Raw genomic sequence first — 16,690 nt, 5'->3', positions numbered from 1 at the left:
AGTCTTAATTTCAATTCAAAAACTTATTTTGGAAATTTTTATAACCACCTCCATCTAAGCATTTTTCAAAAAGTAAGCATTAGTTTGCCAACTTATAACTTGATACGCATATACTCCTTGTTTAATTATTAATCTAATTTTATGCTACGTCTCTGTTACAAAATAAAGTAAAACAATTTCAAGTAGGTAAATTATATGAGAGAGTGTCAATTAATACTTTAGCATAGTACAATGGCAATCGGTTAATCGAATCAGCGGTTTGTTAAATCAACCACTTTAATAACTCAAATCGTCCAAAACAGAACAATCTTCAACTTTGTGGGGTTAACTGCTTTATTGAATCGAAATTGCTTAGAACAAACGTGATTCGTATAAGCGGCGACCGCTCATATAAGCGGCGTACATTATAATAAATAATGTAAGTAAAGTATGTGTGTTTTACAAGTTTGTCTTTCTGCGATTAAGTTTACACTATTCAATTAGTGTTTCAATTTATTATTGTCGTTGCATGTAACCCTTTTCTTATTTTCAGGGCATCGATTCCGACCCGCGTTCGAATTCGACTATGTTGCATTAGATATTCTTAGCGTATACGCAGAAGACAGTGGAGTTTATACATGTAAAGCTACTAGCAGCCTGGGACAGGCTGTGACATCCTGCAGTGTCAAATGCACAGGTAAGACAAAGATTTTTCTTAATGTACCAAACTAATGTATGTCCAAACAATATGTATTTTTCAATTTAGTAGATGGTTATTGATTGCATGATAAACTAAATGATAGAAATTAAAATTTCGTAGCTATATTTTATATCGATTGTTATTTTTGCTTTATAAGCTGCTGGTTAAAGTAAAAATCACTATATAGTGAAATTAAATGCTCATGTGTATGCTGAGTTTGAATAATAGTCGGACATTATCCAATTCTATATTGAATACACAGAAACTTTTACTTTTCCGAAAATATATAGAGCAGTGAATGCAAATCGATTTATGTAACTGGACCTGTGAAAATCCGTTGTTTAAAATTAAGACGTAAATTTTTTCCAGCTCTTTTTCCCAATATTATTATCCGCCTTGATTATCATGAGGTTATTTTTCTCTTACTATTTACTAAACACTTTAATAATGCAACCAAAAGTAAAAAGAACAAATTTTATTTTTGGCGAAAGCAATATTCAATTATAAAAATGTTTCCCCATAAGTATATTTTTAGTAGCATTGACATTAAAACTATTTTAGCTTGAAAATGAATGGAATCAATTTTTGATTATAAAGAGCCTCAAAAGTTGATTTTATTACCACTTTGTTTGGTTTATAAAATCAAGTTTTGAGACTGTTCACATTTTCTTCTCTATAGTTCTTCTATTGTTGCAATCGAAAGAAGGATAAGGATCAGTTGCTTGGTACGATCCTTCTTTCTCATCTAGAAACATTAAATGAGTTTCATCATTTGTTTCTACGTGCAATCTTGCTCTAAACAGTTCTTAAATATCTGATGAGTACATTTACTGCTTAATACGATGATCAGTACAGACAGGGATGTTTCTTTCCCAGCAAAATAAGTATGCTAATGATATAATTTTAAACATCTTAAATATTTTATTATACTTGTTTATTATTCTCAAAATTGGAAAATTCAATAATTACCGTTAAAATACATTTAGATCTCCAACACACGAGGCGGTTAATGTAATCAACAAACATAGTTATGTGCATGGGCGTATCCAGAAGGGGGAAAGGGTGGGCGGCTGCCCCCCCCCCCCCGCCATAAAAAATGTTTAAAAACTGTTGTGAATTCGTCCCTCTGTTTGAAAATGTATACATCTTCTTTGGGAGCCCATTGAAAAGGGAAAGTTATTGGTGTTTAGTTGGAGTAATAATGCTATTCTACGTGATAGAATTGAAAATTTTACTCCTTCCTCCAGGAGATTGGACTCTCCTTTTTAATTTAGTGTTTGTGTTGTTATTATGTGATTTTGTCCTTTCCTTATTTTTCAAGATATTCTTTCATCCATTTTTTCTTAATCTACAATTTGTTTAAATGTTTTTAACGGCTGTTTGCTTTAATACCAGTACTTGAAATTTTATGCCTTTTACTTCAAAATATGCTTACTTGTACATTTTCCTGACTTGATTGTTGAATGAAAAACAAATAGTATGTTATAAAAAATCGTTAGGGCTCTTGCGCCATAAACATCAAATAAACCAACCTGCTATCATTTTAGAATTACATTGCTTCCAAAATCTTGGAGAAGGAGAGGGGGCAAACAACCAGTTCCCTAATTGCACAATTGATGGACCTTCCCAAGGAGGCCCGAATTTAAATTTTTGGACGGCGGTAACTCTCAATTAGCCAATAGATTTCCAAATTTCGCTGAGTGATAATAATTTTTCGAATAAAACTCCAAATTATCGCCGAATGATAATATTTTTGCCGAACCGTTAGAACAATTTACCGAATAAAACATTTTTGGAAGATCACAGTGACCTCCCATCGCTGCACCCCCCCCCCCTCCTTTCCATGTTAAGCTGGATGCGCCCTTGATCATGTGTAACACAGTAGCACTCAGTTAATATATTTTCTTTTTTATTTTTCAAATATAGCAAGGAGTCAAATTATTCTAGAATCTCAGCACCCTGAAGGGCTGCAGCAGATTCAGTACCTAGAAGATCAAAGTCGTCATAAGAGAGAAACATGGGAGGAAGAAACAGTCAAGATTCAGCCCAAGTTTCTGTCCAAGCTCCACAATCTTACTCTACACGAGGGTCAAATGGCCCACTTTGAATGTAGGCTGGAGCCCATTAATGACTCTTCTCTCCGTGTGGAGTGGTTCAGGAATGGAAAATCTCTTCCTGTTGGTAAGAAACGTTGTTACTTGCCCAAAAATGCTGTTGATTTCAGAAAACTTAACTTTACTAATGTAAGTTTCCTGTAAGGGAAGCTATTATTTTCTCCTTTTCTTTTTATTTCACCTTCTAATTCGTTTTGGAAACAAATTGATAAGTACTTTTATAAATAGCATTTTGCTTTGGTTTTCGAGTTTAATTAGAAAATAGTTGTTTGTTTATTCCGTTTCTTCTATTGCATTCTTTTTTTAAACAGAAATAACGTTTACGTTTTTGAGGTTTTACAGATATATATAAATATATATGTGTGTGTGTGTACGGTTATTTTTCAGGAAGTAAAGGAATATTATGGAAACTAAGTAATTACTTTGTATTTCAGGTCACCGTTACCGACCCTTCCATGATTTTGGTTACGTCGCTTTAAACATCATATCTGTTGTACCCGAAGACAGCGGTTGCTACACCTGTAGAGCAGTTAATACTATTGGGACTGCAGAAATTCAAGCAACACTAAATGTGTCAGGTATATATATTTTTTTTAAATAAATTTTCAAGATGTAGAATTTTTACTTCCTTTTACAAAAAAGGAAGTATTGTATTTGCGAAAAAATTTTCACTCAAAAATCTGCTTTAATTTCTATTTTGCTCACCCCCGAATGAATGTTGAGTTTTTTTTTTTTTTTTTTTTTCCGACCCGACCACACGTGGATATATGCCTAGGAACGTACAGAAACCCGAAATATCTATTTTGACGATCCTCGAGTTAATTACAACGAGTTTTCTCGTGACGTCCGTATGTACGTATGTATGTGTGTATGCGTGTATGTGTGTATGTACGTATTTGCGTACGTGCGTATATATCTCGCATAACTCAAAAACGGTATGTCCTAGAGAGTTGCAATTTGGTACGGAGACTCCTAGTGGGGTCTAGTTGTGCACCTTCTCTTTTGATTGGATTCGGATGTTCCTAAGGGGGTCTTTTAAACCTTTTTTGGGAGAAATCATTGTTAATTTCAATGCTAACTCAAGTGGTGTTATAATTTGTCAAACACTTGGCGATATATCGCCAAACTTTTGGCCGCAAGGTTTTGTCACCAACTTGGCAAAAATTTGGCGATTTTTTTTTTTTTAATTTTAAGTCTGGTTTTATTTTGGCTAATGTTCTTGATATTTAAATAATTATTTAATGTTGACGATATTTAATGTTGGTGATATTTTAACCACTGAATCACATTAAAATTGCTAATAATGGGAAAATAAATCTGTGTGAAACTTTTTTTGCTTCCGTTCGCAAGAAACTAGGGGTGAAAATATTTAGTGTTTCCTTGCTTACCCCAAGGCGCTATTATCATTAAATTGGCGTAAAAGGAAGTCATGTGAGACACACATCAGCTCGTTTCCCTGTACTTTTCTTTTCGTTTATTTGTTATTATTGATACAATTAACCCCTGAATTTTATTAATGTACTTAATGAGTTGCAGTAAACGTGTTGCATGAATAAAGTATAAAACGTAAAATGCGTTTCATTTAAAATTATCATTGACACAGGGTGTTCTAATTACATGTTTCAGAATTTGTAACACGTGTGGGAGGGTCTTCAAACGAAAGACGGCGTTCTGCGAGAGTCCAATTGCCCGATAATTTACCTATAGGATGCTGATCGCCGATGAATAGTTTATCATCGCTTGACTAGATTGCTTGGAATATTAGATTTTTGCAATATTAAAGTTGAAATTCAAAATTTTGTTTAATATCAAACAATGTAGTAATACTTAAAGTAATTAATAACATCTCAGCGTATTATTTACGCTCCACATATGAACTCAAAAATTATGCGAAATATATGGATAACCAGATTATCAGTTTCAATTCAGTTCTGATCTCAAGACAAGTGCATAGATAAATTATTGTCTTATTTTCTAATAGGAAACTTTTTCTTTTTCAAAAAATAAAAAAAGGAAAGAAAGAAAGAAACACATCGCAGTAGTTTTCTTGTTTATTCTGTGCTATTTTCTACTCATGATAGTATCCACAAAGAGGCAAGAAATGACAGCTTTTCCCTGTTAAAAAAAAATTAATTAATTAATGAACAAATAAAAATAAACAAGATTTTTTTTTTTAAATACATGACGGTTGCTTCATTTTCTAAACTCATCGATGAATATGGCTCCAATAACTTACTCCTGATTTTGAAAGTTTATATTCCGTCTGTGAGAGCTTATTGAGAAGAGCATTGAAAGGTTGGTTTACCTACGAAATACCGCTGCGAAGGTATTACAAGGTAAAATCACTAAAAACACTTCTCTTTTCCACAAACTGTCCAAAAAAAAAAGCTCTTCTTTTTGCAAAAGTGTTTTATTGCGCAGAAATTTCGCCCTTCGTTAAAAACTTAGTAAAGTTCCTCCCCGGGGCCCTAAATTCAGAATTTCCTGGGAGGGAGGGAGAAAGACCTAGGCAAAGAGATACTCAATACATATTTTAGGAGAATATAACAAATACATAATGGAAATGCGTAATTATTTTGCTCCAAAATTAAATGGTGGGGTAGTTGATCCCTTTGATTGCCCAAATAATGGGTCCTTTCCTTTTTAAGCTCGATATGCCCTTGTTTCTATTTCATACGAATAAAACCGATTTATGAATGTTACCTTTTTGAGGTTGTTCTTTTATTTTCCTTTAAAAACACATCAAATAAAAGGTACATCACAAAATATTGTAACAATATTTTTTGTTGCAGGAAAATCTGCAATCCAAGCCGAGACACAACATCCGGAGGGATTGCAGAAAATCCAAATGCTTGAAGATTATTCCAGGTAAATGCATCTTTTTTGAAATATGTTGCTTTTGGCTTAAGATTCGAAATATATCATCATTTCAAAAATAAAGAATACTTTTTACCAATATTTTGTAAAAATTATTCCTAGCCATGAAAAAAAGAAAGTAAATAATACTTCGTATTTTCGCGTTATGTTCTTTCATTTCAAGACGAAATAACATTTTAGTTGATACTACTAAACACACTAATGTTTTTTAAAATAAGTTTGAGATTTTTATCATATATGAAATCAAGAACTTAATCATATGAACACCCTAATCGTTCTCCAAAAATCAAGCATTTCTTTAACTTTCTCACAATAGTACATAGATATCTAAAAGTTCATCTAAAGAAAGTTCATCTAAAAAAAATCAAATTAATAAAATGCACATACATTTTTAGTTTGATTCACCCCAAATACTAATAATTATCAGAGATGAAAAAAAAAAGAAAGAATAAATAAATAAAATAGGCGGAAAAGATTAGGTAACTGCACGGAACCCTTTAAAATCTATTGTGACCCCAATAATTTCCGAAAGGCAAGAGTTATATTCGTAAAAGTGAAGTCTATGTATAGTAACATTGCCATGAGCTAAACAATAAAGCCGCTAACAGCACCATCTGGCGAAAAAAGTTGGCATTAGCGATTTTATCTCAGAAACGATACGAGATACAGGAAAAAAGTATTTTGCAAAGTTGTTCAGCATCATCAAATTAAGAAAGATAAGACATCTTCCGCCCGATAAAAAAATAGTAGTTATAAAATTCTCCTTTTGTTTTATAGCGTTGAACAAAGATGCAATTGCCGGAAATAAGCCTCATCTATCTGTATTGCTAAATGTGATGTATTTCAGCACAATACACATCTGAACACAGGGCTGAACTTCCTGCTGCACGTTGTACAACATGGCAGGTGACATGCTGGCATAAGCATGCGTGATACGGTATCAAAATTCCAGAAATGGTGGTGGAAGATTTTCATACACTCGCTGTGTAATCAATTCGTACTGAAAAAAAAGGTCTGAGGATTCATTTAAGGGTGACGTGGAGGTTCTTCTACTAACCACCATACCCGTCGCTGAGATGGATTTTTCATCCACTGTTTTTAACATTACTATGCGAGAGGTGTCTTATCTCTTATAATTTGATGAACTTGAACAACTATGTAATTTTTTTTCCTGTATCTCTTACCTTTTCTGAGATAAGAGCTCTGACTGTGCATTTTGCCGCGTTTTTGTTAACAACTTCTTTGTGCAGCGCATGGCAGCTATATTACACCATGACCCCACTATTGCGACACTATAGCATTGCCATTCAGAATTTGTTAGGGTGACAACGGTCTTTAGTGGGAACCCTCTATTTAAAAAAATCCAGATGAAATAAAAATATATGTAACCACAATAAGAAAAAATAAAGTATTTATGCATGTTTAAAATTTGAAAACTATTCTATTCTTGTTAATTTGCAAAAGTATTAATACTGTCGTTACATTCGCACTGACGATTTCTTTAAATAATCTTTCCAAGAATAATAAATTTTTTCGTTATCAGGTATCAGCGAGACATTTATCAAGAGGAATTGACTACTCAGACACCAGTATTTACAAAAGCTCCCCAAAATGCGGAGATACAAGAAGGTCACAGGGTACATTTCGAATGTCGTCTTATTCCTGTTGGTGATCCAAAATTAAAAGTGGAATGGTTCCACAATGGAAGACCTGTAAAACAAGGTGAGTCTTCTATCTTAATATGCTTCAAAAATTCACACGTTAGGTTGTTGCCTCGGATGTTGTTGTTACTGTCAGCATGTCTGTAAATTAATTTTATTTTTCAGGCACTCGCTTTGTACAAACATTCAGTTTTGGATTCGTAGCTCTGGACATCATGTACGCGTATCCTGAAGATTCTGGAACGTATACCTGCAAAGCTGTGAATTCTTTGGGTGAAGCAGTAACTTCAGCTACATTAAAATGCCACAGTAAGTGCGGTTGCGAATCTTCCTTTTCAACGCTATGATCAGTGCTGATTGAGGCCGTGATGGGATGATAGGTAAGGCGTCGGACTCACAACCCAAGGGTTCCGGGTTTGATGGCAACCGGAGAGTAGATTTTCTGCGTTCGTTATTGGTGACTGGGGTACGTTAAATGTGACATGGTCATTAAGTTCACCAAGTGAATCAGTACCTGTGGGGGTGCTAGACCAGGATTTGCTCAGTTTCTGTTCTGTATAAAAATTAAAAAAAAAAAAAAAAACAGCTGTCTGCAGTGCCCCCCTCAACCGGTTAAACCACAAATAATGGTAGGTACGGGGTACCCCGGAGTGGGAAATAAATAATCAGCGCTGATTTGTTTGGAGGCAGGGGTAAGCCACCTAATAATTGGAGAAAAAGAGCAAATGAATTGTAAATGGGTTTCAAATCGCCTTTTCTTTTGATGACATCTCCCCAAACACTTTTTCCCAAGAATTCTTCACTGACTATGACTGTTGTGGTTGTTTTAAAACACTTCTCCTGCAGTTTTACATAATCCTAATGAACTACTAACAAATATAATTTGATGTAACGTTGTGTTTCAGGTAAGAAAATGACGTAGGTGTTCCCTCACACATGATCGTTGACTTACACATCGATCAAAACAAAATGAAATAGTATTTAAGGCATTCTATATTATTCTGAGCGCATCTGTACATGACAATCAAAAATCTACATTTAAAATGGAAGTTTGCTTTTCCGGAAAGGGTATTAAGCTTTTATTTCGGGCCAGGAAAGCTTTACGAATGCCTGTCTCTCCCTCTCTTTTTTAAAAATGTATTTCAAGTTTTTTTGGGGGGGGAGGGGGGATGAAATCATTTGATAATTTGAGTTTAAATGAATGGTTGATAATGTGCGGCGCTGATTATTACCAGCAAGGAGTCTTCAACAAGTCTTCTTGACAACCTAAGGCGTAACGCTAAGAGGTGGGGGGGGGGATGCGGAAAAAATACTCCTTAATCAGATAATATTTTATCAGTAATAAGTTAATAGTACGCTAATTCGATATGAAAATGAAATTAACTCTCCTTAAGCAGTTTGCACTGATCAGTTACAATCCCTTGGTTAAAGCAAATAGCACACATCGCATTTCAACGCAACCAAGTCCGAACTCAAAACAGAATAGTTTTTCAGGATAAGCATTAGAAATTTTTAACCATTTAAAACATAGTTTCCATTTTAATTCCCAGTATCTGAGGTAGAATAATGTTTTGAATTATTTAATCTTATGTGAGTAATGTTTTAAAAGTAGATGAACAATTTAGTGCGATTATGAATTTATTCATGTTTCTGTTCTGTGTTATTGATGGAATTATCTCGTATGGTTGAAAAACTAATGCAAGGAAGATTATACACAAAGAAAAGATTAACAAAATTGACTTCATTTGAGAGTTGATGCCGCATTTTTTTTTTCTCCTTTGAACTGTTGGCCTCTTGTACTGGGGCGCTATTGATAAATCAAGGTGCGGAAAATTCTCAATTATTGGTCTGTGGAATAGGATGATTTATGGAAAATTTTAACAGTTTGAAAATTACCTTTAGTTGAGCCAAGCAGCAACGCAATGCTGTAATTAGGATGCACGTAGCCTTTACAATGCTACCTGGTCGGATTTGACCCAACAATAGTTTTTTATTTCTGTAGATTTTCCTTGTTTTATAATGAAATTTAAATACAATCCCAGAATCTCGGTAAGGTAAAAATCATAAAATATAACTTTTTCAATACATAACTTGCTAATATAAATGCACAAAAACTAAAAGAATTTTTTTGGAGCATTGAGAGATGTTGTTTTCATGTGCATCTATTTCTTAAATTGGAGATATGTTTGTCACTGCAGAAGGTGGAGCGAATGGAGGGCGCAAATCTTGGTCCACGGACAGTTACAAAGTCGAAAGTCCGCGAAATACGACAGAAAGAATATTTTTATAGTTTACAGTTTGCCGGCCTAATATTTCATTATTCATTTCGTCTGTTTTCCATGTAAAACCAAATATCACCTAACATTGATAATTGAACTTATCCTCCACAATCGTATTGTCATTTGCTAATGGCAACTTTCCAAGTGCTATGCAAGTTATGAAATTTTTTGACAATTTTCTATCTGTGTTTCCACTAGGCAAGAGCAGTCTCATTCTGGAGTCTCAGCAACCAGAAAGTTTGCAGAAAATTCAACAGCTGGAGGACATGAGTCGTTACCAAAGGAGAGATTACATCGAAGAAAGCACCACACAAGCTCCCGTTTTCACTCAGGCCATGAGGAATTTGCAACTGATGGAAAACCAGAGCGCCCACTTTGAGTGCCGACTCATCCCTGTTGGAGACACTAAGCTCAAAGTAGAGTGGTTCCACAATGGCATTGCTATTATGCCAGGTATTTTTTCGTTTAATGTTTTCTACTTAAACACATGCGTTTAATTATCGCATGAGAATTTTTTTTTTTTTTTTTTGAAGTAAAGTGTGATTCAAAAAGATGGACTCAAAATTTCAAATTGCTATAGCTACTGCACTACTTATTGTACTTTAATTCCTACCTTCCTTCCGCTGCTCCGATAACATCTAGACGGTAGCCCAATTCATCCTGCACAGTATGACAAATGTCTTGAATCACTCAGTTCACCGCTGCTATGATGTAGTTTCAAAGGTCTTTTAAATCTTTGGGAAGAGGTGTTACGTAAACAGGATCTTTCACGAACTCACAAAAGAAAGAATCGCAGGTCGGGAGACCTAATCAAGAATGCAAAAAATCGTGTTTTTTATTGCAGTTATGTCGCTTACAACTGATGCAGTTAGTAAAACAAAATAACCAAAGTGCAGTACTCCAGGGGTTAGTATTTAAAATTTTAAAGCAATCTCTTTCAAATGTATCTGAAAGAACTAAAGTACAACGTATAGTGTAGGAAATAAAGCAATGTGAAATTGCATCATGCATTTGAATCGCTCCGTATATCATTCCCAAAGCTGCAGATTAAAGAAAATATCAGCTGGTGAATTATAAATTCAATACGTAATTAATTAAGTGTTTTAAATATTTTTTTCTTGCAAAAAAAAGTAATTTACTTCTAAACAAAAAGTAATCCTAAAATGTATCTTTTTAGCGTCAAGAGTGACATTGACTCATGACTTCGGATTTGTTGCATTGGACTTGGCATACGTAAAACCAGAAGACAGTGGTACATATACCTGCAAGGCTACCAATGAGTTGGGACAAGCTGTTTGCTCGGCTACTCTGGCTGTCAGAGGTAAAGTACTGACCATTCATGTTAACATTTTCCTCATATTGTGCTAGAAAGAAGAATAAGCAATATGTTTTACATTTTATATATGCCGTTTTATTTAGCTAAATCAGCACAGAAAAGGTTATGGCAGTTTTATCATATATTAACTTCGTCGGGGGAGGGCAACCTCCCCCCCCCCCCTTTACGGGGAAGCTCATAGCACAGAAGGGCCCAATCCAGTGGGCGGTAGGGGGATCCGATAATTTTTTTCAGGGTACCCAAACTTTGAAAAACCGGGCCTGGGGGGTGGGGTGGGGGAGGAGATGAATTAAATAAGTTACTTTTGTTTAAACTTTTAAATGTATCTCGCGAGTTTCTGAATCATGGACATGTGATTATATTACTACCTTAAAATAAATCTTAAAATCCTGACTTTCTGCTGGCAATGAATTCAGTTTAATGACTCGCAACTACTGAAATAAAGATTGTTCTATTAATATCATCAAAACATGTATCTGAAGTAAATCATGCTATTTTCCTTCTCCAGACTAACAAGTTATTGGTTCTCACTCGGTATAAACGAAGTTTATTTTGGTGAGAATTAATTAACTGCTGTGACCATAGGTGCACTCACTGTTCCAAAGTATCTTGTAACTCCCTATTATTTCAATCAAAAAGACGTTTAGGTATCATTAGGATGATAAATAAGTAAAACGTAAAATTAGTTAACGTACAAGTTATTTTTGCTAATATGACACTAAAAATGTTTTCCCCTTTAGACTTGTATATTTTCTCTAAAATACCTGAAGAATTCTTTTTTTTCAACCGAAACCCGCATCTTTTGAGGTACTGGGAAACCCTTCAGCACAGGCGTGGATTCAGAGAGGAGTCATGGAGTCATGACCTTCCCACCCTCATTTTTAACCCTAGAGAAGTCGCGTTTCCTTTTGTTACGCTTGTGCTCGTGCTCCGGTCTTTTCCCCCGCCGTAGCGATCCGTGAGACGAAAGCAGAAGAAAGGAAGTGCCGAGGGAGAAAGAATGACACCCTGACTAGGATGGCGCGTTATTGGTCTAAATGACCAACATACATTTCCAAAAGCTATGCAACTTTGAAATACCGAAGAAAATTCTCAGAACTAAGTGTGTGGGCTGGGGAGAGTCTGACCTTCAGCTACACAGATGGACCCCGATTATTAGAATAAGGGATGGTGGGATACAGCGAAATATTAGGCAAACGGGCGGAGAATCGACCGAAGCGCGACTTCTCTAGGGTTAAGTGTCCCAAAGTTAGTCCAAATCTATGTTTTAGGGACTAATAAACTTTCTTGCTAATATTTTGAAAAATTCACCCCCGTTTGCCCACCTATGATTGCACCTATCCGGAAATGACTCCCTCCAAAAGCAGAAACTGGATTTTCCTCCCGTGCCCCTAGAAACGCCCAGTACAGTGTATTTCCTAGTTCTAAAGCGCTGCCTAATCATAAATCTGTAACTCCAGAAAACGAAAGTAAAATACCGTCTGTCTTATTTGAGGACCCTACAAAGTGCTCATTGTGTTCATTTTTTGTCAACAGGAAGCAGCTCTTTGGTACTGGAAACCCCAACACCCAGAAGGACTTCAAAAAATTCAGTACTTAGAAGATACCAGTCGCCACCAGCGCCAAGCCTTCGAGGAAGTCCGTATTTTCTTCAGCTCCAGTCTTTTGTAACACCACTTACAGGACCCTCTAAGCTAGTAGAAGGACACAGCAGTCACTTGGAATGTAGAATTGAACCATATCCAGATCCAACAATGAAGATTGAATGGTTCTTCAATGGAAAACCATTGCCTACAGGTACGCATATCTAGTATTTAAGCTGAAGAAAAAAGTAGTGCATTATATAGTCTTCAAAACTTCATTTGATAACTCAGTTTTCTAGTACTAATATATTATTTTAATATTTTTTTGTAAATGCGTTTCCAAATTGATTGATCACAAATAAAAGAAATGTTGCAAATGATAAAAGGACAAACCAGCCAAGAACCAGAAATTATTTAAAAATTAAAAAATAAAATTGATCAGCGGATGGGATTTGCGTTCAGCTATTCAAGTTTATTTCGCATGAAAGGGCATAAATGCTAAAACAAAATAATTTAATAAAAGTTTTAGAAAATATGTTTCTCACAATACATTTTGTCATTTGTAGGATCTCGGTATAGAACAATGTTTGACTTTGGATTTGCTGCCTTGGACATTCTGACTGTTTATGCCGAAGATTCTGGGGAATACACCATCAGAGCCACTAACAGCCTCGGAACTTCTTCGTCATCGGCTCGAATAAATGTTGCAGGTTAGTTTTTTTTTTTTTTAATGTGCATACGTCTTTAGAAACTATAAACATTTTGAAACCCTTTCAAAATTCTTGAATGAGAGTGTTCACTTTTTGCGAAGTGTACTGGAAACATTGAATACTCTAATAATGAATTGTAAGATATAATATCCACGAGTTCATTATTTAGGAAGGTTTAAATTTTAATTCCGTTTTGTTTTTAGCGAAGAAAAGCTTGATTTTAGAATCTCAACAACCAGATAGTCTTCAGAAAATTAGAATGCTGGAGGACCATAGCCGCTTTGCAAGGCCAGAAGAACCAGAACAGATGTTCGACAAACCTAATTTTGGAAGACCACTCTACAATTTGGATAACTTGCTGGAAGGACAAAGTGCTCATCTAGAAGCAACTCTTACACCTGTTAACGATCCAACTATGCGAGTGGAGTGGTATCACAATGGCGTACCCATTAAACCAGGTACGCTTTACGCTAATAAGATAGTTTTAAAAGTTGTTTTTAATCTACCTTTTTGAAGATACTTATTTTTAGGAAACGAGCGTTCAGTAATAAAACATTACATGTATAATCATACATATAGCCTATGTTGTACTCGTGTAGCATGCACAATGAAAACAGAAAAAAAAAAAGATGCTCATAGATGACGTTTAATTTCCAATAAACTGCTGCAACAAATGTAATACTTTTCTGGATATTTCTACTTGACTCATTGGTCTTTTGTGCACTTAAACATAAAATTTAAAATTTTATTTTCATGGGTATTAATTTCGCAGTTTTTAGCATTTGCACTTTTCTCTTCCCACCATTAGTCAATGAGATGCATCATTACACCACGTATCGTCTACAATCTAGCTATAATAAAACATTTTTGTTAAATTGAAATTAATAGTGAGGAGAAGCTTGGCTCAATTCATAAATTGTCTTAGAGTATTTTTAAACTTTCTTTTAAACATTTTAGAAGGAAGATTATGAAACTAAATTTGTGTTGTCTAATTATTAAATACGAGAACTTAAATATTTTTTTTTTATTCTTAGAGAACATTTATACATTTAGAAAAATGTTCTTATGTAACTTATTTGGCAGTGGAGAATCAAAAATTATTATTGTGCTTTAAGATGAATTGGCATATACCGATTTTAATTGATGTAGAGTTGAAGATGTTCAGAGGTGCAAACGTATATGTTTTCAAGATAAGGTCAGATGTTTTGAAAGAAATTTAATTTTTTTCGTTTCTTTTTCAGCTCACCGTTTCAGGACAGTTTGTGACTTTGGATATGTGGCTCTGGACATTCTGTATGTTTTCGCAGAAGACTCTGGCACGTACATGTGTAAAGCTACCAATAGAGTTGGAGAAGCGATCACCACGTGCTCCATCAAAGTTCAAGGTATCGTAAAAATGCTCATCATTAATACCATTATATTGTGAAAAAAAAAATGTAAGGTGCATTAACTTAAAACCTCATCTAAAATTGCTATATCGTTGCCTCAGAGCAACAGCAGGATATCTTAGTGTTATTCCTGGGATTAGATATCATAGTGTTGCTCTGAGGCGACGATATGCTAAAACTATAGTTGCGGAAGCGGCATTTTTTATGTGTGTACAGTAGACCCTCGTTTTACTCGGAGGTTACATTCCACGGAAGTGCCGCGTAAATCGAAACCGCATAAATTGAAACCTAATACTAGTGTTAAAATAGGGGTTTGGTTCCGTAAATAACAAAATACTTCATTCTAGTGAGGACTAATTTATAATAAGTTTAATGTGTACTTATATCGACTTTTATGCACAACATGCATAAAGAAAACATAAATTAATTTCGCGTCCTGTTTATAAAGAGGAGCTGGCTATGATAGTCTTTTGGCAGTCATTAAGAATTTTTCTATGTAATTCTTTGTTTAGCATTTACGCATCCATGATCACTTGCGTCATTTCCTTGATAGAATCTTCCTTCACTAACAAATCAGAAAGATCATTTCTATTCTCTAGGAATGACTCAAAATTTTCAATGTGAACGTTTTTGGTTGTACCTCACCGACGTCGGTATCCTCGTTGGTTTTGTCTCCTTTGTCACTCATTAAAGCTCATCTTCCAGTAAGTTCTAATGTGAGTTTAATAACTTTATTTCTTAAAAGAGCTTTGGACCAATCGTATAAAATGTGTACCGTGGTCCAAGCTCGATTAATAGCACGCCAAAATGAAGTTGATTACGCGTAATCTGAAATCCTTAGGAGTTTAGATTTTAAAAAGGGGAAAATTTTACCTGTTTGCATTGCCACATCCGCGTAAAACCGAAACTCATCCTCGTAAAATAAAATAAGGTCGTCAAATCTTAAAACGCGTAAAATGAACCCGAGTAAAACGAGAGTCTACTGTATTTAACTTTATTCTTGGAATTTTTAACTGAGGCTTCTAATTTACATTTATTTGAATTTTTGGCACGATTATGTATCTTCTTATTAAAATATTCATAAAAAACATTGATTTGTACTTATTTCGGGTGTGACGTAAAAGTCATGCCCTCAACGCGTACAAATCATTACTTTTTAAACATAAAATTTTTTTAGAATCTTGATGTTTTACAAAATATATTAAAACTAAAAGCCGCAATTCAACATTCCTGAAATAAAATGCAAATATATGCGTAAAAATGTTGTTGTGTACAAATGACTTCAGCATATGAATAATAAACTAAAATTTTGACTTAAGTTAAATTTTTTAATATCACTTTTGAGTTTTTCTTTCATTCTTCTTCTTCTTTTTTTTTTTTTTTTTTGAGAAATTTTTTTTTTTTTTTTGAGAAATGCCGCCATCAAAGCCTCAAATCCAACAGGTTTAATAAGTAGTTCATCTATTCGTAATAGTTAGTCTTCCTTGCCTTTTAGCTAATTATTTAACATTGTCATTTCAGCTAAAGAATCCATTTACACTGATACACTACATGAAGAAGGCCTTCAAAAGATTCGTGCATTAGAAGATCATTATAGGCCTGCTCCAGAGGAGCCTGTGATTCCAATCACTAGACCAGTATTCATAACGCCGTTAAAGAATGTCGAAAACATCAAAGAAGGACAGCCAGTACATTTAGAATGCAAACTGGAGCCTGTAAATGATCCCAAACTTAAAGTCGAGTGGTACGTGAATGGTGTCGAAATTAAAGCTGGTCATAGGTTCAGGACTGTTCATGATTTCGGATACGTAGCATTGGACATTTTATACAGCTACGGAGAAGACACTGGAACATATATGTGCAAAGCAGTCAACGAGCTTGGCGAAGCAGTCACAACGTGTACAGTTAAAGTTGAAGGTAAGAAGATTTCTTTGAAAATGTTTATTTTTAGATTTACGTTGCAACATGCCTAAGAGCAGTGCTGCAGTTCGGAATGAATATTTGGGGGAACACTCCATGAGGTGAACACTCCATGAGGTTTGGAGGGACTCACCAAAAGAAAA

General features: G+C 34.8%; 1 protein-coding gene across 2 annotated transcripts in view; it reads left to right on the top strand.

Annotated features, from left to right (window-relative positions):
• Positions 1 to 16,690, top strand: part of LOC129216163 (titin-like) — a 279,902-nt gene that overhangs the window by 58,033 nt on the left and 205,179 nt on the right. For both annotated transcript variants that reach the window (XM_054850333.1, XM_054850332.1), the window contains exons 23-35: positions 533 to 676; positions 2,606 to 2,860; positions 3,228 to 3,371; positions 5,586 to 5,661; positions 7,214 to 7,392; positions 7,497 to 7,640; positions 9,809 to 10,063; positions 10,788 to 10,931; positions 12,483 to 12,743; positions 13,096 to 13,239; positions 13,443 to 13,697; positions 14,481 to 14,624; positions 16,149 to 16,544. In XM_054850333.1, coding sequence (XP_054706308.1) covers positions 533 to 676; positions 2,606 to 2,860; positions 3,228 to 3,371; positions 5,586 to 5,661; positions 7,214 to 7,392; positions 7,497 to 7,640; positions 9,809 to 10,063; positions 10,788 to 10,931; positions 12,483 to 12,743; positions 13,096 to 13,239; positions 13,443 to 13,697; positions 14,481 to 14,624; positions 16,149 to 16,544 — 2,541 coding nt within the window. The remainder of the gene's footprint in view (positions 1 to 532; positions 677 to 2,605; positions 2,861 to 3,227; positions 3,372 to 5,585; positions 5,662 to 7,213; positions 7,393 to 7,496; positions 7,641 to 9,808; positions 10,064 to 10,787; positions 10,932 to 12,482; positions 12,744 to 13,095; positions 13,240 to 13,442; positions 13,698 to 14,480; positions 14,625 to 16,148; positions 16,545 to 16,690) is intronic.

The sequence above is a fragment of the Uloborus diversus genome, chromosome 2, assembly GCF_026930045.1.
Source record: "Uloborus diversus isolate 005 chromosome 2, Udiv.v.3.1, whole genome shotgun sequence".
Classification (NCBI taxonomy): Eukaryota; Metazoa; Arthropoda; class Arachnida; order Araneae; family Uloboridae; genus Uloborus; species Uloborus diversus.
The sequence above is the reverse complement of the archived record's forward strand: the minus strand, read 5'-3'. Positions and strand labels throughout refer to the sequence as shown.